At 37.5% G+C, this 25,049-nt stretch overlaps 1 protein-coding gene across 1 annotated transcript in view; it reads right to left on the bottom strand.

The window, feature by feature from the left end:
* The window catches only part of GALNT2 (polypeptide N-acetylgalactosaminyltransferase 2), a 99,083-nt gene that overhangs the window by 19,777 nt on the left and 54,257 nt on the right, over window positions 1–25,049 (bottom strand). Inside the window, exons 3-8 of the mRNA XM_010562670.1 lie at window positions 19,339–19,492; window positions 14,063–14,161; window positions 13,413–13,480; window positions 12,421–12,486; window positions 8,977–9,098; window positions 2,815–2,902 (exon numbers count right to left, since the gene is read on the bottom strand). Of these exons, the coding sequence (XP_010560972.1) occupies window positions 2,815–2,902; window positions 8,977–9,098; window positions 12,421–12,486; window positions 13,413–13,480; window positions 14,063–14,161; window positions 19,339–19,492 (597 nt within the window). The remainder of the gene's footprint in view (window positions 1–2,814; window positions 2,903–8,976; window positions 9,099–12,420; window positions 12,487–13,412; window positions 13,481–14,062; window positions 14,162–19,338; window positions 19,493–25,049) is intronic.

Raw genomic sequence — 25,049 nt, 5'->3', positions numbered from 1 at the left:
TTCTTTCTCCAGCATAAAAATAAAGCAATTACTTTGTGGGGAAAAAGCTAAAGTAAACAGACAACAATTACAGTCCTACAAACTGTCTGTCTGCATCTGTAAACATGCATAGTAATGACCGATGCAGAGTAGAAAACGAAACAGTTTTCATTTTAACTCACAAGATATTTGACACACACACTACAGAAATTATCCTGAACAGTCTTCAGAGCATGCATGCCAACTCTTTCTCTCCATGTTTGAGTACTTCATGAAGTGTTGCACTGTAAAAATGAAAGACCATCTAACTACTCTAAAACTCCAAGTAGCAAAACAGTAAAATGGCTACAATCGATAGTACTGCAAGGCCTCCAGCGTGAAAAGTAAAATGAGCTCCAATATTTCCATGCAGTTAAAAAGTCATACTTTATCATACATACCCAGCAAAATTACTTGCATCTGGGAGAACTTTGAAAAAACCTACTGTTCTCCGGCAGAAGCAGTAGAGATAGAGTTACATATACTCCAGTGAACACAAGGGGTCTCTTTTGGAATACAGCACTCTGTTACAAACTCCGAACAAGTGCACAAATTGTCTACCCATAAAAACTGGTTTTCCATCTCCATTTTCACTGACTCTGGGAAAAATCTGCACTCAATGAGATAATATCAGTAACTCTGTAAAGGAAGTATTTTTAAACACAAGTGCATATCCAACATGAAATTCTATCCAGTGTAAACTGCATCATAGGCATACTCTAAATTATTAGATCTCTGTTAACTACAGTTTATTCCAGTAATTAAAGTGTTTCTCAGGGCAGCATAAACACTTTCGCAAATCCCTCCCTCAAAAAAAAATTTGTAACATGAAGTGCATGGATTTAGTATTGGCCAGACTGGGGAATTATTTCAGCCCTGTCTGCTTTAAAAAGTTTGTAGCATTTACTAGGTGCTTGTCTTGGGTGATTAAGTCCTTTCAATACAGACCAGGCACAAATGCTGTCCCAGCTGTCTCAAGTCTCCATGCTTCAGCCACACAGATACTGTGTCTAAGGTTGAAAGCATAGTTTGGTTTCCATGTTTAGACTTGGCCCCAGTGAATGTGTCCCTGTGATGCCAAATGCTGTAGTGCCTCTAACATGGTAATCTGTCCTCTGGGAACAGAAAAGAAATATATTATTCGTGTTTCAACAGACCCCCAAATAGCTTTAAACACTGGTATGTGCAAAATTTCTATTGTTAACATTAAAAAAAGACAGCTTCTCACTCCTCAGCCCAGAAATACAGAGGCTCCATGCACTTTAAAAAAAAAAAAAAAATCTATCTATTTCTATTGTGTACGAGGGGAGAAAATGAGCACACAAAAAAAGAAAAAGAAAAGAAAAGAAAAAATAGAGAAACGTAGTTCCAAAGATGAAGCATGAAAAGCAGTAACAAGTGAAATGATCTCTCAATCTTCTCCCACTTCACTTGGGAAGAATTAAAGAGCATGAACCCCGCAGGAACCAATCGAAGATTTCAATGAAAGAATTCCTCCTCCTACTGCAGACAACAATAAAAACCACATAATGGTATAGAGATTTCCATACTCGAGGTATAATGAATAGATTGGGTAAAAGCCTTAAGGTTTTAATAAAGCTGGCACACAGATAATAGCACAGAACTATACATTAGCATACTGTGAATATATGCACTGTAGGTGTTATTTCAAAACGTTAATTAAAAGGATACAGAACCTCTCGCCTCCAGATCACTGACGAACTTGAAGCATATGCAACATTATGCAAATATTGCTTTTATTTTAGTTTACTGGAACAACACTTGGTGGCCGGTTGGAGACTAGTAACTGAGAGAACAGGCTTGAAATTTTTTTTCCTTCCTCACTGAAGAAAGTGCATTTAGAAAAAGCTGAAACACTGTGGGAACAGCACTACATAATTTCTATACAGTGGCTCATCTTATATCTTTATGCAGACAGTTCAGTTTCCAGGGTTGTGGGAATAATTATTAAAAAAAAAAAAAAAAGGGGGGGGGCAGAGAACAGCTATTTTAAACTCTAGATTCTTGCTAGGAGTAAAAAAAAAATTAAAAAAATTGTAATGAGTACGGATTTTAGTGTGTGGTTGCCCTCCCCCTCTTTGAAAAAGGAAAGGGGAGGATTTTTTTTATTGTATTCATTTTTATTGAGTGCTTCACAAGTCTTTTTACTATTTGCTGTCAACAGTTTACACTAGCTAGACATAGTGAAACTGTAGTACTTCTAAACTTAACAGGGAATTTTGTAACGGTAAAGGTATAAATGCTACAAATTTTCACAGTCACATGTTACTCTCTTCACAATTACAGATCATGGCTAACAAAACATTTATTTTTTAAACACATTCCAAAGCTTTCTGCTTACTCAGAAGAGTTTAATTTTTAGCAAATCAGCATCTTGAAAAAAACTCATAGGCACTGCATTGCTGATGGGCTTCTAAGCTAGTGAGCAATTAAAGCCTGTCTTATCTAAAAAGAGAATCATAAGCTCTGGCCATAAGCTGCTTCCGACATATTTACACAATCCTACATTGGAGCGAGTCTTGCACATTGGTAAAAGGCAGCATAAACTTATAAGTATTAGTATAATAAAAAGATCAACTGTTTTAAAGTAGAGGACAATAAAGCCAATTAAAATCCAAGCCTAGAAACAAGTAACCTACAGAACTTAAAACTAGATATATGAAAGGGAAGAACAGTATGTTAATTGCTCATTCCACAACTGCAGTGATTATGAGCTTTGATTCTTGATGCCTTTTTTTTTTTTTTTTAAATCTGTATTCCAGTACAGGTACATACCGCCTTTTAAATCAGCTGACGCCCCCACGTACTGGAAGTTGTCCATATTAATTACATCAATAATAGGAGACACAACTCTGGTCTTGTCCTAAAATAAATATTAGAAAGTAATATTGAAATAATGAAATCAATATATAAAGATTCAGGCAGGATAAGATGTTGAACAGTTCAGCAGGATTTCATTAGCACGTCTCCCCCAGCTCTCCCCCTACTTCAACTTACAGCTCTGAATAGCCAGTGCTGTGAATAGCATTGCTCAGCACTGCTTCAGAAAGCAGAAACCACACAATATAGCTGGGAATCCTCTTTCTATTCTAGGCTACTTATATTCAAGTAATCCCCCTCTTCTGACTTGCTCTTGAAGAAGGCAGCAAACTTGTAGTTCTAAAGGCAGTCGAGCAAACAGCACTTCCATTCTTACTTTTAAAACCAGCTCCAAGAAAAGAAGCATCCAGGCAATTCATATTTTCCACAGCAAATCTCTAGCCACGCAGTGTATTATGGTCTTATTATTTCAACCTTTAAGGAACACTTAGGCCTTTCTGCAATCAGAAGAGTCTTAGGTTAATGCTAACCCATTTCACACTAGCAGAATCACACTTCACTATCAGATACTTAGACAGGAAAGAGAACGTAAAACCACCTCAAACTAATGAATGCTATTAATCTCCAGCAGCCAAGATTCCAGTGGTACAGATACCACATTCCTCTGTCCAACCAAGGTCTCATATAGTACTCTGAGCATTGTTAATTACCTCAGCTGATGTTTTTGTCAAAACAGTTCAAGAAAAACAAAAATCTTTCCAACAACTCCACGTGCATCATCCAGTAGGATCACAAGACATCAGTACTTTAAAAAAAGACTCATCTAATATTAGAAATGCAGTATCATGGTTAAGCCAATTTGTCTCCATGAGTTATTGGGGGAAAAAAAAAATTACATTTACAGACTGAAGCATAACTTCTATGGTAGTTTGATGGAACATTTTGCTTGAGTTCAGAATAAAAGTTTGAGGTCCACAGTTTAACATCATTCAGAGAGCATAGATAACTTCAGAACAGTGTACCACCAAATCTGTGAATATAAACAAATGTTTTGAACAAACAGGATATTTTGGCAACTGTTAACAGAGAAACAGTTCTCATGGTTAAAAAACCATACCAATCTAAACATCTCCATTTTCAGAATTTATTTCATAAGTATGTCTTCAAACAACAACACATATATTCTAGACAGTGTTTCAGCAATGCATCCCCCTTGCTAATCAGTATTGTACAGAACAGATTGGAACCAAATTAGTATGAGAATAGCTTGACCTCCTAACAAGAGACTTAAAAACAACTCTTTTAGTCAAATGCTTTGCTTGGTCCAATAAGGACACTAAACACCCATTTTCATTTATTGGATCTTAACTATTCAATCTGCGCTGATTTTAATAAGCCCTAATTACATTGTTGGCATTTACTAGGTCATTCTGCCTGAGTGAGCAACAGGTCACTAACTTCTGTATCAGCCAAAAGGAGAATCCAAGTGAACCCAAGAGAATTCAAGCTGAAGACTAAGCTAAAAGCTGAAGACTCATTATTGATTTCTACACTCCTTTTAAGTATCACTGCGGCTATACCACCCTAGCCAAATATCTGCTTTTATGAGAGATGTAATATAACATCTAATCAGCTCTGCTACTGAGTATCAATTAGCCTGGTCTAAAGCAAGCTAGAAACACAGACAAAAAAGACCAACCTGTCCTACTTCCCCATCGATCACATCTTTAGCTCCTGTTTCTGTTAGCTGTAGCCCCAAGTCCATGTTTATAATGGCAAGCATACAGTTTTGCTAACTGTGTTGTACTTGGGAAGCAATAATGATTTACTGCACCTTAACTGCAAAACTCTAACTGTGTTTGTGTGCCCTCCTATACCGCTAAGGCATTTCAGGTGTACCCATGACCTTATTTTAGGCATTCTATATACAGTGATAGAATTAGAAAACTCCTTTATTTAAAGGCTGATGAGATAGAAGATATCCAGCCTGTCCAGCTATTCACAATACACCCATGAAATACACGAAACAAAAATGAAACCACCCTTCCTTTCTTTCTCCTTCTTTCCTTAGCTGAAGCTAAGACAGCTTATACATCTATGCCCATCTCTAAAAATCTTTTCTGACAAAAATCTGCATTTTCTCAAAAGGTTCTACTTGGCACAGTTGAACCTGGTGGTAAAAATTTCCCAAGCTGTCAAGTATCACATCAGGTAGAGCTTCAGTTAGGCTTCAAACCCATCTCCACCATGCTGAGTAAGCAGGTAGAACACTGTTTCTGTGCATTTGGGATTTCCTCAGGCTTTTACTGCTGGTCTGATTAGTTCTATCAGTATCAGTGCGACACCACACTAACACCACTTGCTACGCCTAATGTATTATTTAAACAACTTACAGTTTTTTCTCCAACAGACGAATAGCCAGGTTGTGAACATTCGGTTCAATGTACAACCCCCACTTCGTTGGCTTGGAAACATGCTGTTTGAAATCATAGATTTGCTCAGCAGCAAAGCAGACAAAAGACTTGCACATTCTTAAGGTGATGGCTTTGCAGGGCACTACAAAGTTGTCAATACAGAGATTGCTACAAAGAAAGAGCTTGTGGGTCTCCAAAGTACACAGAGTTCATTCACTTAAAATACTACACCGCAGCAGCCCCCTTTAAATTGTCCTAAAGCAAGATACTTATTTATCCATAGTGTGATTAAAGTAGAAATCCAATGTGTATTTTCAAAACAAAAAAACACAAGCAAAAAGGAAATCTTTCTGTAATCTTCTGTTTCATTCTGAAGGGTTGACACCATAACTTATAATGGAACACACAACTGGAAAACCATGTGTTTCTTGGTGAGGGTAATGGAAAGAAATAACCTGTGAATACTGCAAGTCTCTAGTGCCTGGAAGCTTGTAGCAGACTACTTCATTTTAGTATTTCATAAGGAGGTTATGTATGCTCTAGAGAGTTAGGCTATTATATATTATTCTCATAAACCATCAGAAATTTTCCTCAAGGTTCTGCATACATTGCTTCCCCCCTCTCTAAAAATCTCAAGACACTTCAAAGATTAAGCTTCACAACACTCTTAAGAGAAAATATAAATATTTTCCTTTCAGCATTGTACCAGTTAAAAGTTGACTCATTCAGGGTCACAAAATCTGAGACAGATATGAAAAAGGAATCCACATCTCATTTCTTAATCTTAGCTCTTTCTTCCTTTTAAAATCGTCTTTGTTTAAAAATACCTTCTTAAAAGTGACAGGCTTTATGGCTATGCTATGAAAACAGATGAGTTCAGTCCTGCACCAGAATCTTCCAATTTTTATTTTTCTCATGTAACTGATACATTGTAAGAATAGAACATCAAAGTGATTAGAAATTGGAAATGGAAAAAGCCAAGGAGACAGATATTCATTCAATAGCTAGTAGTTACCAATGTTTATAAGGTTGTGTACACTTATTACTATGTTGACATTTTGGGGGAAGTAAAGGGTTAAACTGGCTCATTGTTTGATCTCCCCTAACTAACAAGCACACAAAAAAATCTAGAGGACGACATAAAAGGTAGCCTTAGGGAATCAGGCAGAAAGACATTCTCCAGGAGGGAGTAAAGAGATTTACCAGCTCCGGGTTACACAGGTATCTGTACACATTCTGCACTCTAAAATATTCACCTTTTACGTATGTTGCTTCTGCTTTAAGCCTTTGCTCAAATTGCTGAAGAAAGATCCCTAGCAGTGCCAGACCCCTCTAGGAATGCTAAGCAAGCCTGGTCAAGACACAAAGATACTCTAACCAGGAAATTATCTCTAAGAAGAAAACCATGGGATGGATTATCCTTCAACTGAAGAGGAGAGCTTGATGCCTCAGGTACTCCTAACACAAGCAAGATGTTAAAGACGTGCTTTCTAAAGTGGTTACAGCACATCAGATAGAGTATTGTAGAACTGATTCAATTCAGACTGTTTCTTGGAAGCTATATATTTTTATTTTGTAACATGCACAACTAAAACTCCAACAGAATTAGATGCCAAGTGGGCAATTCTGGAACAAAAGGAAAAAAGAAAAACCCCACACTTTCCACCACATACAGAACAGATGCAGCAGTGCATCAGAAAATACTGTATTAATGCATAGTACCCCTGACCTGAAAAAGTTACCTTTGAGGCCAGAACAGTTCACATCTATTCAGCTTCTTGTCACTGAGACTATCAAGAAAATGCTGCCAATTAGCATACTATCTGCACTGTGAGTAAAATCAATCCATTTAAAATAACAAAGAACTATCATATACTATAGGTAAACACTATCTATGCCTTAAGTATTTGAACAAGCAGAAAGCTTAGAAGCTACTTTATCAAACCTCACACCTTTGGTTGGGAGTCTTCCCAGATGAAAGTAAACTAGAATTCCACATCAATTATTTATTTAACAGCACATCAAGCTTTTAAGAATGAAAAACCGTATTCATACAACTGAAAACTATTCAAGTTTTGTACACATGATTAGCGTGTACCGGGGTGACAATTGTGAGGAGCAAGTTTTGAAGGATCTAATAATTCCTGTGCTGCTAAAAAGTAGCTGCTGCACAAAGCAAAATATGCACCAGTTTCTCCCACCAAGTATACCACATGTAATGCTGGATCTCCACAAAATTGTCAGCTATTTAATAAGAGACTTTACATTCTACTACGATGCAAAGGTAACACTTTTTCACAACCCGTATCAGTTTCAGAGCGCTAAATGAGCATGCCCTGAAAAATGTCATAGACAAGAAAAAGGGTAAATGGCAAAATAGCTGTCTTACTAAAAAGCAGAGGTTTGTTGACCAAAACTACCATTTCTCTTCTGATTTCTCAAACAGGTAGATGCTTCAAACCATTTACACAAAAAGGCTTGAAAACAGATTCCACATCCTAGAATCCATTAGTGTTTTAGCTGCAAACATTCTCCGCTTCCTTCCGAGATACACGTAATGCCTTCAAGTTTATTTTCCTAGTTAATAATTATAGAGAAATTGCCCCGACCCTTCTGAGGCTACAACACTTCACACAGGCACAAAAATAGAAGGAAGTGCTATGTTTCTCATGCTCAAGGGCTCTGTAGGCTCTAGGTACTTTAATAGTGTCCAGGTTTGACCTGATTAAAGTTATTTCTACTCCAAAATAGGATTTTAACTGCTGATATGTCTTAGGCCACTTAGAGTATTTCTGGAATAGACAGTAAATCATCACAGAACCAAACAGAATAAGGAAAATCAGTCATCAGTTGGTAGCTTCTCCAGTGGCATATTGAGTATACGGGTTTTACTTTCTTCCCCCCTTACACTTTGGGGGGAAGTGCAAAGCGAACTGTAGGGAGGATAAGCAAAGAACTGGGCCTTAACAAGACGGGATAGCTTAGCAAAACCATTTTGACCAGGAGCATTTTGAAAGAAAGCCTTTCCAGGAAGGGGAGTTGACCAGAAAGGGAATGCAATTAAGAAATAAGAAAAACCCTGTAGTCTTGAGTGTTCCCCAGTGGTTTTTGGGATCACGCTTGATTCACTTTCCACTTCAGCTGAGTTCCTCCAGAGCAAGTTAACAAGTATAACCAAGCCCTGGAGAAAACAGTATACTTTCAATCCTCTCAATTGCTTTTCCAGGACACTGACTAAGCATCATTTTCATAGAAGCTGAAAGCCCACAGTCCCTGCTAATTTCCATGACAATTTTGGTTTCACAGCTCAACCTCTCTCCTATTATCACACTGAATCTTAATGAGGCATAAATACTCAGGTAAACTGAATTACATTGAGAAGATATTGGTTGAGGAGAACTATACTTTGCTCTAAAGATTTTCAACACTTACTGAGGAGATCCCTAAAGAACCAGAGAAGCACATATTTAAATTGCTTGTAAAGATAATAATAAATATTCACATTTTATGTTCCTGTGTTCACAGATTAAATGAACAAAAAGTGGGTTTTAATCACAGAACACTCTGATCATCTCCATCATCTCACTTCAGAGAAAAAGCTTCCTTAGAAAAATGCATAAAATTAATGTAGTATAAACCAGATGGCTTTAAAATTTAAAAGCTACTTCTTCAGGAAATTACTTTAGAAGAACTCTTTACTAACCTCAGCTACTCTTTCCAAAAGCGGTTCCAGCCAGTGTTCATTGCATTCACAGTGACTATCCAGGAAGGTCAGCACTTTTGCTTGTGCTGCATCTGCCCCTCTGACACGGGAGCGCATCAAGCCTGAGAAGTAAAGATAGAAAGTTTTAAGTACTTACTGAGGAAAACAATCAACAGTAGTGAGAAACTATTCCATTCCAAGTTAGTCATTAATTAAATTACTCTAACTCAGACAGGACAAACACACAAGTTCCATTATCAAAATGAGATACTAGTTAAAAATTTAGTGAAATGACTTCATACTAAACAGCCTGCAAGCTTCCAACGCACTGCACCCTAGTCTACAGGTTTCAATCTGATTTAGGTGGAAGAATTAGAGTACCTTTTAAAAAAAAAAGTGATACACAAGTACAGCTGGGTCTGCATTACAGTAAAAGGTAATTATACTGACAAACGTTACTCAAGATCGGTCCTGAAAACAAACACCTTTCCTACAGCTCTATGATAGAACTGAGGAAAGCTCCATCATTAACTTATCTCCCCCACCTTTTTGCTGCCCCCCCATCTTAGTTCTCACCACAGTCTGTCCATTCTTCTGTCAACTTCTTCCAGAAATAACCATGCTTCATCAATTCATGCCCGAGAGCCTTCCCCCCACCCCTTTCAACTATTTCCTTTGTGATTCTTGCAACTCTCTTGGTTTGTAGTTTAGCAGGGGGTTTTTTGGTTTGGTTTGGTTGGTTGGTTTTAGGGCTTTTTTGAAAATCTTATCTTGAAAAGATTTCTTTAGGAAGAAAATTCTGGTAAAGCCAAGAGGTGGTTCTCTTCTCTACACCTCAGTTATACAGATCCCCTCACTGATTTACCCTGTTCCTTTCCTTCCTTAATTCACTTTTAATATTTGTTCATTGGATGACCTCACCATTCCTTAAAGTCCCTTGCTATATTTACACACATACCCTAGAACATCCCACCATTTACTCCACTACAGAAAATAGCAAGCTTCCTCAGTCCTTTGCAAATTTCCTCCCTATTTTTCTCTATCGCTATTCAAAATTAATTGATTTCATTGTCACTCAAGACCAAAGCCAAGTACTTTTTTTTTTTCCTTTTTCTTTCTACATTGTTTCACACCAAGTCTGTTTTGGTTTTGGGGTTTTATTTTCCCCTAACTGAAACTTTGTAAAACAGTCAACCCCATTTCTTTCCATTTCCTTTACAAAATAAACCTGCAAAATATAACTGCCAAACAGAATACAAGATGCTTAAGAGGCAAAGCTTGTTGGTCTGTCCAACATTCAGCAATAAACAGCCTCATCAAGACCCTTGTACCATCTCTTAGCACAAATGTGAGCACATCACTGTTCTAGATACACACTGTGCTGCTGCTCTCTGGCAGTACTTTCTACACCTTATCTGTTGCACATTGGCAGCTAACTATACCTCATTTTTTTTATGCTGCCTAATTCCAACCTTTGAACCTGTTCTGTTCAGTTTTTCCATATCAAACCATTCCTCAAGCACTCTAGCTATGTTTGTTTTACTTCTGCAATTCCTCCTTTCCACAGCTTATTATTTCTAACTTACATTCTTATAGAACCTACTGTCTTGCTCTACTGCCATAGAAAACACACAACAGTGTTTGTAATATGCATTTTTTTGCCCCACATCTGAGGTGACCACTTGGGTCACTGAGTCTTCTACAATCACGCTCAACCTTACAGAGAGTTGAGAAGGTTCCCCTAACATTTATTCACAGACTACCGTGCCCTCCAAAATACATCTGTTCCCATAACAAACTTTGGTCTTACAGATGAGACCAAAAGCTACTATCACATATTTCTGAAAGCAAGCCAGTCAATGTCATCCCCTCCACAGACACTATGCCTTATTCTATTTTAAACCACACTGCCTTCCTCTGTTGTTGATACTAACATGTTACTTATAGCATCTTACACACTGGCTGATTTTACTGATTCTCTTAAATTTTAATTCGTATGTGTCCGAGACATCAATATCAGTCTACACTTTAAAATGAAAAGCAAAGTGAGCATCAAAGTCAAGCATAACAAGCCAGCAATCAAATGAAATCTTAAAATATTTTAATTTAAAAAATTATCACCTGGTTGCACATACACACGTCTAGGCAAAACTTCATAAACAGTACAGTAGATCCCACAGGTAATAATTTAATCCTAATCTCACAAAAATACCAAGTAAGGTAATTGTGCCTTCAATTTGCAAATAGTTGTTCTTTTTTGACATTACAAAAGATTTGTCAAATTGAATTTCATTTTCAGATCTACTGATGCATATTTTTAAGTATGAATGAAAATTCAGTTTATCTGTGTATGCAGTACAAAGTTAATATAATTACTAAAAAATAAAAAAAGTTTTACTTCATTCCATTTTGCTATTACGATTATCTCCATCTTTAAGTGCTGTACTGATCAGAGGAATGATAAACTTACTCAGAACCCTGCAACCATGGCAAGTCATAGAAGGTCTGCTTTCCTAACAAGCCTTTGTTCAGAAGAGTATCTCAAACAAAATATTTACAAATACTAAGAGCCCATCAGTTCGCAATAATTAATTATGGCACAACAACACAGGTTTTGTGCATGTCATTTCCATTTTCTGACAGTCTAATGATTCTAGCTGCTCCCCAGGCCAGGCTGGCAGCCTAGAAGATACAGACCCTACAAAAATAAACAAGCACATTATCTGCTCAGTCAGCTATTTCAACAATAAACTGTCAGTTATTATTTCAAACAGCTGTAGAATAACAGTTGCCTGTATCTAATGCTTTAAGCTCCACAGCAAGGAAGCTGCTGACTGAAGGGCTCAGTGATACGAGACCAAAGTCACAAAGCAACAAAGAGGAAAACAAAAATGTTAAGACAAAGTTTGTTACATGGCCCACTGGCTTCAGCAAAACTGGCATACATTGTCCCAGACCTCCTGGCTGCTCAAACCCTCTCAAGTCTGCCAAACAGTTTGTTTGCCAGGCTGTACATCAACTGGATCCTTACTCTAGTAAGGGAACCAGAAAAGAAAAAAAAAAAAAAAAGCTCTTTTTAAGCTGGATCGTTTCAAACATTCATACAATTTACAGTGAGACCTTACATACAATGGGAGCAGCTCAACTGAGGATTCAGTACAGTAAGAGAAAGGAGAGGTTGAGGGTAAAAGGCAATTTCTCAAGTTGGTGAAAGCCAACAGTGGGCAACTGCACACACAACATGGAATTAATCAGAATTACTGGTTTTACTTGCACAAATGCATTTGTTTTTATTCCTTCCGCTAGTAAGTTGATTTATAAAGTGAAAATCCCCCCTCCAATATGGAGTGTATAGCAGAATGTTTCTTTAAAAGACTTGGTGAAGATTAACAGATAAGGCAGCACAGTGGAATTTGTATCTTCCTTCCCCCAGATTAAGCCTACCTTCTCGGCGATCGTTTCGAAGAACTCGCACTTTTTCAATTTTTCCCAAGAGAGCACCATCCTCAGCTTTTAAAAAAAAATAAAATAAATCAAGTAATCAAGTGATGAAAGTGATGAGAACCAGTTTGATATCCAACACTGTACACCGTAAGAGAGGCTGTCTTCAAAGAAATACAAAAGCTTTGTAGTCGAAAATGTTTATGGTCATAAACAGTTAAATATAAGACATATGCTTAAAAAAAAATTACCTACTTGTCTCAACAGAAATAAAGAAAAGCTACCAGGCAAAGAAATTACTATACTCATTATGTTATTTAAAGCTAATTTAACTTTACACTTTTGAAATATTTTTATTTCATTATATTCTCTGCTTGCTTTAGACAGTTTCTACATTACTAAGAAAAAAAAAACTTTTATAGGATTAAATAAACTGTTTTCTTTGCAGATAAGAAAGTTCACTTTTTAACCAACATTAAGGCTTAAACCTATCCTAAACTAGCTATAAACTAACAATGCAAATGTAGACATTAACTTCCTTTAAGAAATGTTACTCAGAGGTCCATTTCAATTGTTCAAGTTTGTATTGTGATACCCTAGTACTTAAAAACCTTGACTTATTTTAGATTTAGTAAGAATTTTTCCAAGAGACTGATGGAGACCTGCATTCATTTAAAGCAGTGCTACAAAAAATATCTGGTGCAAGCACCATGGATTTTATTTTTACATCAGATGACATACTATGTAAAGGCTGTTTTCAGTTATACACTCTGCTCCATCAGCTAGCAAGAAGTAATAAGATATACCTGAAATATTTGTCAGAACTCCTCACATTTCCACAGTGACAGATATAAAAGAATTAAGAACTGGGTTTGGATCAGCCTCTGCAAACTCCTACTCATGTGACCTATTCTTAACTGAGTCACCTACCAGCATCTACAGAAAGTCTTACCAGAATAAACAAAATAAAGTTAAGACCCTGTAAAAGTACTTACAATCATTACTGTAGTCATCCACAAGTATGATCTCCTTAATAAGATGTGATGGGCTTTTTTTAAGGACACTGAAACAGACCAAAAAAGAAAAAGTATTCATGCTAAGTAGTCTTAATGTTCCATAATAATGTCATAAAAGCAGTTACTTTGTTAAGCCACAGTAGAACCTAGCCAAGGACCCTATCTTCAACAACAGCTATTGGCTTATTCTTACAGAAAGCATTTGTGAAGAGAGGCACACATAGAACCATTCTCCCTGAAATTCCAGTCTCTAAGAAATGAGTAGAACAGACAACTTGCAACATGGAAGTCTTGCAGATAGCTTTAGGTCAACTACCCCCTGGGAATCCATCTTCCCTGAGTTTTTCTTGAAACTAGTTATACAGCCAACCTCCAAACATCTTCTAGTAATCGGTGCCACACTTTCATGCATTTGTAATTAAGGGGAATGATTTTGTTTGTTTAATGCTGTTGTTTCAGAACATTAAGAACTGGAGGCATCAATGAAATTAAGGCCCAGCTTTCCCTCTGCAAATGGTTCAGAAAAGCATAATGGATTGTTACTTCCCTTCCTTATCATAAGCCATTCTCTGACACAAATAAATGGCCTTGGGGAGGTGGGGTGGAATCAAGGTCTCTCTTAGGTATACCTGACAACAGTTCGAAGCAAAGCAGATCTTGCCTCATTATGAAAGGTGATCACCACACTAGTGGCTGGCAAATCTATCCGCCATTGTTTCCGTTGACACCTGGAAGACAAAATACCATTATTTAAACATACTATTTACATCCCAGGCTTAGCAAACAGCCTTCATCATGAAGCAGTTATCCATTAAACTCGGGTACACACTACATCTACCTAGGAAGAATGCAATATCTTTTTGCAGGTGCAATTATAACCAACTCCTCTTCTGCCACTTTTGGTAGTTGTCTTGGTACAAAACAGACTACGAACGGTCAGTGTCAGATATAGGCAGGTTCAGAAAAGTCACAGGACTACCATCATTACAGTGTGTCAAATACCTTTCATGCAACTGAGCATGAAACCAGAGCACTTATTTTACATTAAAAGCATTCAATAAATTAAGCAAATAAGCCTATTTTCAATGAAATGCACAGGTTCACAGGCTACCATATGTCTCTTTTTTAGAATGGCATGTGTCCACTTCTCCCTTTAGTTTTTAAAGCTCCTGTAGCATCCTGGTCTTGCTCATAGATAAAAACAGTTTTCTATTCTAATGAGAAGTTGTAAGGATTGCAACATTCAGAATTTGAAAAACAAAGCTAGCTGTGACAACGTTGAGCCAACTAAACACAGAACCACATCCTTCCAAACCATGAAAATAATGAAATATTCCACCTATGTCAACTCATTTTTCATCACCTCTAATAGCCTGAAATTAATATAATAAGCAAAAATAAGCAAATCCCAAAATACTTCCTGCAGGACTGCATAAAGTTAAGCTGTTTAAATCCTCTGACAATAAACCTAAAAAAGACACTACTCTCATTGTATTAGAAGCTAACAGTACTAGAAAATGCTGTATAATGAGTTTATGCTGAAAGCATTACAGTCTGACAGGTCACGATACGCATCGCCATTCATGCAGTAACGTACACCAGTGATGTATTTCTTCACATATCCTTTATTTAATATTAGGGGTAGAGTTTTAACAGGCCTAGTTGTCTTGAGACGGGATAAACCTGGCTAGCATCCACCTGTAGCAATTCGGCAAATAATTCTGTACTCTGTGCAGTATTAATCAAACTAGCTTTTAAGGGAAGAGAGGTAAGTTACATTGCTACCTGAACTTCTAAAACTAGGCCTCTGCCTATATAAAAGGCCTCTCCACACCTGATTAAACATCTGCAACACGCATCATAAACCATGCAACCTTCAACTTCCCGGAATCAGAGCGCGAGCAGCAACGGGCTTCTTGCCCTTGCCCACCCCAAAAAAACCCACAGACCCGCAGCGTTTTCGATACAGCACACCCATAACGTCACACACATTAGTGCTTGCCGTGAAACAAAACATTATTGTGCCATGGTGAACTCACTCGCTCTGAAGAAAAACAAAGCCCACGCCAACCCTACGATTGCCTCGTTTCTCAAACGGTGGGCGTACAAGATGGCTTCGTCACTAGTGCCCAGCGTTGAAGCAATAAATCAAACATGTATGCATTCCTAGAAAGTGAAGAATTAAGACCTTCTCTAATTGTGAGCTTCTGGCAATTCATTTAGATAAGTATAAGACATCCAGCTATAATACACCAAAGCCTACGGTGCCAAAAAAGATACTCTTTTTTTGTGCTAAATTTCAAATTGCCCACAGAGGACAAGTCTACTGTGCATGCAGTTATCACATGAAGCACTTGCATTAGAATAATTTAAATAGTCACATTAATCTTATACTGATCTTGCAGAAGAGAGCACTTGAGCCAGAGCACATCTTAGGGTAGAATTACTCAAGGCAATGAAGCCTCTCAATTTTAAGAAAACTCAAGAGCACTACTGCAAATTTCTGAAGGAGAAATTAAGATTTTTAGATTTCCAAATAAAACTGGAGGAGTGTTTCACTGAGTATTTCTGCTCTCAGCTCTCCAAAAACCCCTGCTTTAACTGACTCAGTAGCAGTCCTCCTCTTATTCTTCTGTGTCAGTAGTGCCACACTTGAAACTCAAACCAAAGAAACAATATCATCATTTTTGGCACAGAGATTAGACTTTCTTTCCTCAAGTTACAGAATTTAGTTTTACGTGCAGAATGACAAAATACACTTGGATAAAATAGAACTTGAACTGAAAACTTCAGTCTAGACCATCAATGCTTAGCGTAGGTCATTAAAATCAGTTAAAACATGAAAAGTACATTCTTTCCCCCAGAAATTTGAGTCACTGGACTAGTTCATATCATCAACAATTTTTCAGAAACCTCTGTGATTTGTTGAAACCAGTTTTTTTGGCAGAAATATCCACTTTAACCAGTGCAAGGAGAACATTCACCTCAACAGATGTCTGGGTACCAAGGAGACAGGAAAGTTTGTTTCTTCTCTGCTTAAGAATAAAACTTGAGTGTGAGGTCAGAAGCTTCTAATAGTTGCCAAATGAGGAAGAAAACACGGTTTAGTCCAGCTAAAGTACTTACCAGTAATTCTCAGGAATTATGCCAACACATCAGTTAAGAGACACGATCAGAAACCACTGGTCCAAAGTAAGCATGGCAGACACTGGTCCTCAAAAACCATGGGGTAGTTCACCCTTCCTCCCACTTCAGAGACTATTTTACACTGACAGGAGGACAGCACTGGAAGTTTCTTATTACAACTGTGACACTCACTTTCTGGATCTCCAAAATCTACCGTGACAAGGATAGCTCTCAGTTACATGTCATAAACTGACTGCAACAGAAGGAAACCCAGAGGTTTCTCAAAGCTGTTGGAAGTGGCAGTTGTGAGCATCAGCTGGAGTGAGAATCTGCATTCCTGCTCAGACCTCCTCTCTCTCTGCTTCCTTTATGTTGTATTTGCCTGTTTCTCACTTCTCCTTTTTGCTTAAGATAAAGGCAAGCAGCAGCTTAAACAGGCGAACCAAAGTGTTCTCAAGTACTGCTGGCAGCTTTCACAAAAAGCAAGTAGTAAACTTTGGTCTTAACCCGTTGCTAGTAAAAGTTTGTCCAATGCAGAAAAGACTAAACAATGTAGTATTAAAAAAAAAAGATATGCATGATTATACACACATTTACATATCTAGTATAGAATCCTGTAAACTGCTTCTAAACAGCCTATACAGTTTCAGCAATTAAATAGTATTATTATGTAGTTATTTTAAAGTCAAACAGCCTCTTAGACACATCAATGCAATTAATAAAAAGTTGCTTAAGCAGAAACAAGTATTTCCTCATCCAGGTTTTTTTTCTTAAATAAAAAGATTGTAGCAGCTCCATAAGAGATCTTAATCTTAATACAGTTGCCTCCAATTTTATGGAAAATAACATGCTTCCAAGTGTCATGTGCTCAGATCTGTAACATATTCTTCATCCTATGGCTATTGCTATTGCTCCTTCCATTGGACAGTACCCAAACAAATATTTCATGCAACTTTTTCAGCTTCTGCAGTGAATGTCCTTGCCAAAATGGAAGGAAAATTAATTGCAACATGGCAGGGAAAGCATCATGGACAATTTGCAGGAATGATTGCTTCAGTTTGGTTTGGGGTTTTTTGGTTGGTTGGTTGGGTTTTTTTCTGCAAAAAGATGACCATTTCAGACTGATGGGCACTTAAATCTGCTCCACAGCAAAGTCTAAGTAATAATCACAGCAGAGATACAGCCTTTCCCTAGAAACGTATCTCTCTCTCTCTCTCCATTGCAGGGTTCTTTTTCCAGCTCCATTTATTGAAAATACACAGGCAGGTCAGCATATAATCACAACACTGACAGTTAAAACATAGTCACTATAATATAATTTGTCTCCTGTCATCTCTCTTATTTAAGTTCTTTTCAAAGTAGAGCATTCGTCTGTTAGACCCACCTGAGAGATTATTAAGTATCTAGAAAAATTCCAAATTCTGCATATATGAATCATAGAAGCTTCTAGAAGTTGGTGGCTGAGCTTTGCTCTTGTGGGAAAAGAATAACTGATCTAAAAAGTTAAAACGCATTTCTTGTGAAAAAAAAGTGATGTGATGAAGAAAACTCAAAAGTAATTTTAAACTCCTCAGTATACCGGGGCATCGTGCTTTTCACTGCTTTCATGGCAACAAGTGAAACATCAGATTCTTCCTACTTTTCCATTCAATTAATGGCAAATTCTACATGACTAGTTTTATCTACAAATCACCTACTTAAAGGAACCTAAAACCGTGTTATTATAGAAGGGATTTAAAAATGACACAGTAAGTGTCTGAGTTTTTATACAAATCTCCTTCACTATGCCATTCCTGATTAAACAGCTTTATGGAGAAAAACCAGGCACCTTCCTTATCCCTCTCCCTCTGGTGCCTCCTCCAGCTTCTTCTACCTACAAAGCTGTGAATGCACATTTACTCTAACTGCAGAATTAGTTAGGCAAATTAACTATACACAGTTGGCTAATTTTATGCTTTGAGCCTATGCTTGCCTAGTTTTTAAAACCAAGTTCAACCTGCTTCTGTTATTTTTAAGTTATGGAAGTCCTAATGAACAACTGTTGTTTTAATATTAATCAATTCTGCTTAAATAAGATTAGTGCAAGTCACTCAAACCCTTTTTAAGTTGAAGATTTCTCTACCCACAAGAACATAGTATTTTTCTTTACTATGAATTGTACTATTTCCTGAAATTGCACAAGCAGCCTGACATAGCAAAAAATTTTTAAGCATTTGAAGTGTAATTCTGTCCTATGTTCACTGGGGTGTGCATAAATGGATTCCTTTAGGTCTGGAGTTGACAATCATCACCTACTTAGAACAACAGAATCACAAAGCAACTGAGATCAGAAGGGGCATCTGGAATCTTTTAGTCCAAACTCCCCGCTCAAAGCACGGTCGGCCACAGCAGGCTGTGCATCGGGCTTTGAATATCCCTAAGGCTGGGGACTTCACACTCTCTCTGGGCAACCTGCTCCACTGTTTGATCATCCTCACAGTGAAAGAGACTTACAAATGTAGGAACCAAGAAAAGCCATCAGATAAACAGGAACAAAAAGAGACTGAAATGCAGCACCAGTTTGGATACAGAATACACACTGATGGAAGCCATGGAAACAGAAAAACTTGAATAAGATTCATTGCTCTTTAACCCACTGTTCGAGGATCGCACTGCAGTTTACTGTTCCTGTCACTTCAAAAGCTGGAGAGCTCCTGCTTTAGAAAAACCACCTGCTGCTCAAAAGCCATAAATACAAAAGGGTTAATCCAAGTCATACAGGGGTCAGTTTAGCACTTACTGATCATGCCTAGTGTCGGGAATACTTCGGTCCATTCGCAGTTTGTCACTTTCTACCTGATTGAACTTATTGCGGGCATATGGATCCTGACCAGATCGCACCATGGTAGCGCCAACGTAAGCATCTTGATCAAAGTCTTGCCACCGAACTTTTCCTACAATAGAAAAACAGGAAAATATCCAATTTAATCTTCGTAATTTAAAGAATAGCATTCAGCAATCCAAACACCACCGATGAAATAGCCTATTTTTTATTTTTGCAACAAAGTAATCAAACTGCAACAGTATTGTTAAGTGTAACATCAACAGCCACTTTTGCCTATTAAATTCCTCTAGAACATCCTGCAAATTAACATGAAATTGAACAATTTTACAGATCTCAGTTTATACAAGTAATCAACAGACCATGCTTCATCTTGCCCATTTTGTTTGTTGGGGTTTTTTTAACCTCAAATGCCACAACCTCCATTTTAAAAAAAAACCTCCACGTATCGACAGGCATTAATATGGCAGATGATCTGGCTATAAAGTTATCCAAGAAATATTTATTGTTTAAGATCCAGTCCAGACTTCAAAGACATTATAATTTAATTTACTGTCTCTTTGCATAAATAAAAGCACAGTCAGTTATAATCAAACCATTTGAGGAACAAGCCTTTTAGAAGTACAAGACAACATTATTCTCAAAACCCGGCATTTCACACAGACAGAGCACTAGATCGCTCTCCAATACAACCTAATGGCAACCCCCTTTACAATCAGAACTGATTAACTCCTCTTTAACAAGGACTGTGTTATTATGTGAGTGGTTGTGGCACTAACACGGAAAGTTAGACTGGCATCCAGCCACCAGGAACAAAATTTCAGGACTTTCTCCATCTTCAGGTGTAAAACAACAGTATGATATTTACCAAATGTCTTACAACTAGCAATTCTTACTTCTGGTTGAATGTTCAATTTTTGGCCTATTGACAGTCAAACCTGTGTTACCTACAGCAAATTTATACCTCCTTGAACTCAAAATCAGAGCTCAAGTTCTAGTGCAATACAAACATTCCTGGTTTAACATGGATGTGTATGAGAATCTCCTGCAAAGCAAAAGCTGTCTTTTGGGGTCACTATTTATTACAGATTAGAGGAGCTAACATTCATTGTTTTCATCATTAACATACAGAGTTTTTGAGGTACTTTCAATTAAGGTCAGTAAGCAGCAGGCTGCAGAGATGTCACTCCATTCAAGTTCAACTTTTAGACAAATAATATAGCTCAGGCATATCCTCAACTAAGCCGATATGCATAGAGGGAATACTACTCTAACAGCTATTGATGAGAGTCGGAGGTTGCTCAGAAGTTTCAAGGTTTGCACAGCATGGAAGCTACGTAGGGCTCATTTACAGCTTTCTATCCATAAGCCATGCCCCACCTATGGTGCGTTAACTCCTGCTAGAAGATTCTGATATTGAAAGAACACTTCCCATCATTAAACAAAATAATTGTCTGTTGTTTAACCAGACAAATACCACCAACTTTATTAAAAATTCTCTATAATCTCAGGATCATCTGAGGAGCTCATCTACAAAAGCAACTTGGACCCAAAGTGCAATTTGGTTATCAGATGGTAGTGGAGGTTGTAAGACAAAAATATCTAGGTTGGGGGGAGGTAGTTTTGGGTTGGTTGGTTTGTTTTTAAGAAACTTCCAACATCCAAGTAAAGTCACAGAGTAAGAGAAAAGCATCCGTACTTCTGGATTACTGGTTTAAAAGCTAGCCAGTTAATACTGAGCAACTATCTTTACATCTAAATTACCATCCTAAAGAAGTTAAAACATGCACACAGACACAGAAGCCAGAACTAGAGAGTTAAACAAAAACAAACTGCACAACATTTAATAGACACTTGGTGAAGCAGCCCAGAGGAAAACTATAGGAAAATAACTGGAGGGAGAAATACAGATTTTCAAATTCCAATTACTGAAAGAACTCTAAAAAGGAAACTTTCCAGCTGCTGTTGGTAGCCCACAAACTGCCAAGAGTTTTCCTTAGCCTTTCAAGTTCATTCTTCAGAATATTTCCAGGAACTTTCTTTGAAAACAAGTTTACACCTCAGCCAGCTACCACACTGCAAATAACCCAATACAGAGTTATTTACAAAAATGACACCAAACCTCACTTGCAACAAAACTATACAAAATGCAAGAATGGCTTGATTCAGGAAACTGGAAGAAGAAACAGAGATCCCAAGGTCATCTCCCCATATAACTCTCTACTTTAGCATTTCCCAAAGCTTTTGCAGCCTCCTTGGTAACTAAACTACATTATCACCCTTGCTTCTAATTTATAATATAGCTTCAATCTGGAACATACATTGAATATTTTCTGAAATACAGAACATGTCATGTCACTGCTTTTCTGGTCTAAAAATAAAGATTTTGGTGCATTTTACAAAATCTAATCTACACTTAAAATGCACTTATATAGGACTTTCAACTTTCAAACACTTCAAATTCCAATGGATTTTAATGCTATGCCTGCTTCAGGACTGCCACCCCCATCAACTCCTCCAGTTGCCTTCCATCCAGCAGAAAGAGTAGCTAAAACACAGGAGGTCATGAGGGCATCACATCAGTGATAAGGGTGATGCAGTCGCAAGCATTCTTCTTAAAACAGGTTGTGTTCTTCATGAACTTACAACATGCAATGTGGGCTGCCCACATGGTTACAAGTGCTAACGGCTCAAGTTAACTGCTGGAAAATGAAAGGCTGATCCAAAGCTAAGTATACTGTGCAGCCTTCCTTTTGCTGAAAGGCTTGCCTTTCTGACAATTTATTAACTAAATTTTGAAGTTAGAAGTGATTTAACAAACCTTTTCCAATAATAGGTACTGTTTCTGCTGTATGCTTCCCTCGGGTACACAAATAGGAGCATGTTTGATTTAATTTCTTCTGGGGACTTAGCTGGCTCTGTAGTTTCCTGAGTTTCAATGACTTTGCCAGGTGGAGTGAGTATCAGAAAACACAGCTACATTATTTCAAACTTAAATTAAGCAAGTTTGTAACTTCAAATTCAAGAAAATGTGAGTTTGCCTGTACCGAGATCTCACATGGCAATAAATTAATCTTTTAAACTCAACAGTAAATGAACTGCAGAGTTTGCTACCAAATAGACACATCCCACCCCCCCACTACCCCCCAAAAAAAAAAATTAAAAAAAAAAAAATCACTGAACCAGCTAAGAACCTGGAACCAGGGTATGCTGCAGTGCTAAACTTAGTTTTGACAAGAACTGCTTATTTTAGACTGTTCTGAGCCTGAGAAGCTGAGTAGAAATAAAAAGGTGAAATCATAGAGTTGTTTAGGTTGGAAGAGACCTTTAAGATCATCGAGTCCAACCATCAACCATGCCCACTAAACCATGTCCTGAAGTGCCTTGTCTACGCGTTTTTTGAACCCCTCCAGGGATGGCAACACCACCACTTCCCTGGGCAGCCTGTCCCAATGTGTGACAACCCTTTCAGTAAAGAAATTTCTCCTAACATCCAATCTAAACCTCCCCTAGTGCAATTTAAGGCCATTTTCTCTTGTCCAATGAAGCTGTTTCTTTTTGTCCCAGGTATTTCCCAACTCTGAAGTTTTGAGAAGGCAATCAACAAAAATAGTGCAATTCACTGCTATTATTTTTGATAACAAGCCAGCTGATTTTAAATAGGAAGCACGTTTTCTTTTTTTTTTTTTGCCCTGTAATAAGTAGCTGTATTTTAAAAAATAGTGCTAGTTTGGTACATTTTATTCCATTCCAGTTTCCACCCAAGTAGAGCTTGATATAAATTATTTAAAATGTATCATTTGCCATTCTCCAAGAGTTTAAAACCAGCAAATGCAACACTAGTCCAGAAAGCACAGAGTAAATTTGAGAAGAAAGGAAATCACTTCATAGAGCTAAATTTACTGAAAAGCAGTGACAGCCCACAGAATATAAGAACAAGTGAATTTGGCATCAGGAGCCAGGAAGGAGGCAAAGCCTGGCTCTGACTGCAGCAGAAGGCCCTGTCAACCATGCACAATATGAATCAGATCTATTAGGGAAAAGTCAGATAACAGTAAGAGCAGCTCAAAGTGAGATAGAAAAGGAAAGAAAGCACAGCAGATAAATCTGCACACAACCAAGTGGCAGGCAACAAAGAGTAGGAATAGATGGACACAAAATCTCCTAAATAGCTTGCACTCCCTCTTACTGACTCAATACAGCTTAAAACCAGTAGGATACTTGATATAAATATGATTATTTTGACTTACAGGCATTAAGAGATTCCAGATCTTCATTAACTAACAAAAAGAGCTGTTTGAGTAACTGCTGAAACTCCTGTCATAACAGCGAACCAGTTACACAGTTTTGCTTTAGTCATCCATGCAGAGAGTTCAGGGTCAGTCTTCCTAACTACAAAAGCTAACATCACTGTTTTCACAAAACAAGAAATAGACTTTTGCAGCATATAAAAAAGTCAAATGACAAAGGATAGAGAGATACACTCTGATGTACAGAAGGTAAAAAACCCAACAGTTTAATCTTTATATAGAGCCATTTTAAAGATAAAGATAATAAACAATTCCATAATTCCAAGAAGTTCTGAAAGATACTATGCTACATAATGCTGAAACCTAAACTACAGGTCTCCTAGCCTCAGTAGAAAAGCAAGAAAGTTTTGAACCAAATCCCTCCTAGAATTCAATCACTTTGCATTAAAACAGTGCAAAGAACCTGCAGAAATATGAATTCCAAGCTTCATTGCCATAAGGATTCAAAAGTTTGCCTACATGAATTGAAGATAATCAAAATAGTGATTTAAGAGTGCATAATTCTGTGTAGCCTTTGATGTTTGATTCGAGACTCTTGTACTACTGCAGTAACGATTCTCCTGCCTGTTAAGTCAAGCCATAAGAGATTACTAATCAACAGATGAAATGAAAAAAGCCTGACCTGCTCTACTTTACACTTGATTTTACTTCTAGCTTCAACCCCTCCAGCTTCTGATATCTCTCCCTTTCAACCCGTGACACTTCCCACTTCTTTTAATACTCAAATGGTTACTTAGGACCACTGGGAAAGGAAGGTCTTAGAGGACATGTACAGGGTTTGGCCCAGAATACATAAACATTCAAAAGGGGAAATAAGAATAGTAGCTGGAAGGTGCAAAATTGGCTGACCTATAATTCCAGTAACAATATTTGCAGAGAGTTCTATTAAGAGGAAAAAAAATACTTGAAAAGATCTGCCAGAAACCAAGTTAAATAAGCCAGGCTCTTCAACTTTTTAGGATTTATTTCCCAATTCACACACAAAGTTAAAGTTTTGCCAAAAAAGCATACATACATAGCCAGAGTCTTGTTTCTCCTCTCCAGAAAGCTGCTAAGACAAGGTAGGCCAAAGGCTACAGGAAAAAAGCCATGAATGTCAAACAGCTTATACTGTACCAGGAGTCTAAGACTGTAAAACAAAAATCATAACTCACACGTTATTGGGGATGGAAGCTTCCAGCTGCTTAAAGGAAAGTTTACCTTGGTTAGTTCTTTCTTCAAGACCTCATAGTATTTCAAATGTTTGGCTACACCAAATTCGTAAGCCAAACATTCAGATTAATAGAAGAGTAAAACGTGTTGTGAAGCTATCTGATCAGAAGTTGTCCTCCTTGTACAGTAAAATTTTTCAATACAGTG

Source organism: Haliaeetus leucocephalus, unplaced genomic scaffold (genome assembly GCF_000737465.1).
Source record: "Haliaeetus leucocephalus isolate CR32 unplaced genomic scaffold, Haliaeetus_leucocephalus-4.0 Scaffold162, whole genome shotgun sequence".
NCBI classification, from domain to species: Eukaryota; Metazoa; Chordata; class Aves; order Accipitriformes; family Accipitridae; genus Haliaeetus; species Haliaeetus leucocephalus.
The sequence above is the reverse complement of the archived record's forward strand: the minus strand, read 5'-3'. Positions and strand labels throughout refer to the sequence as shown.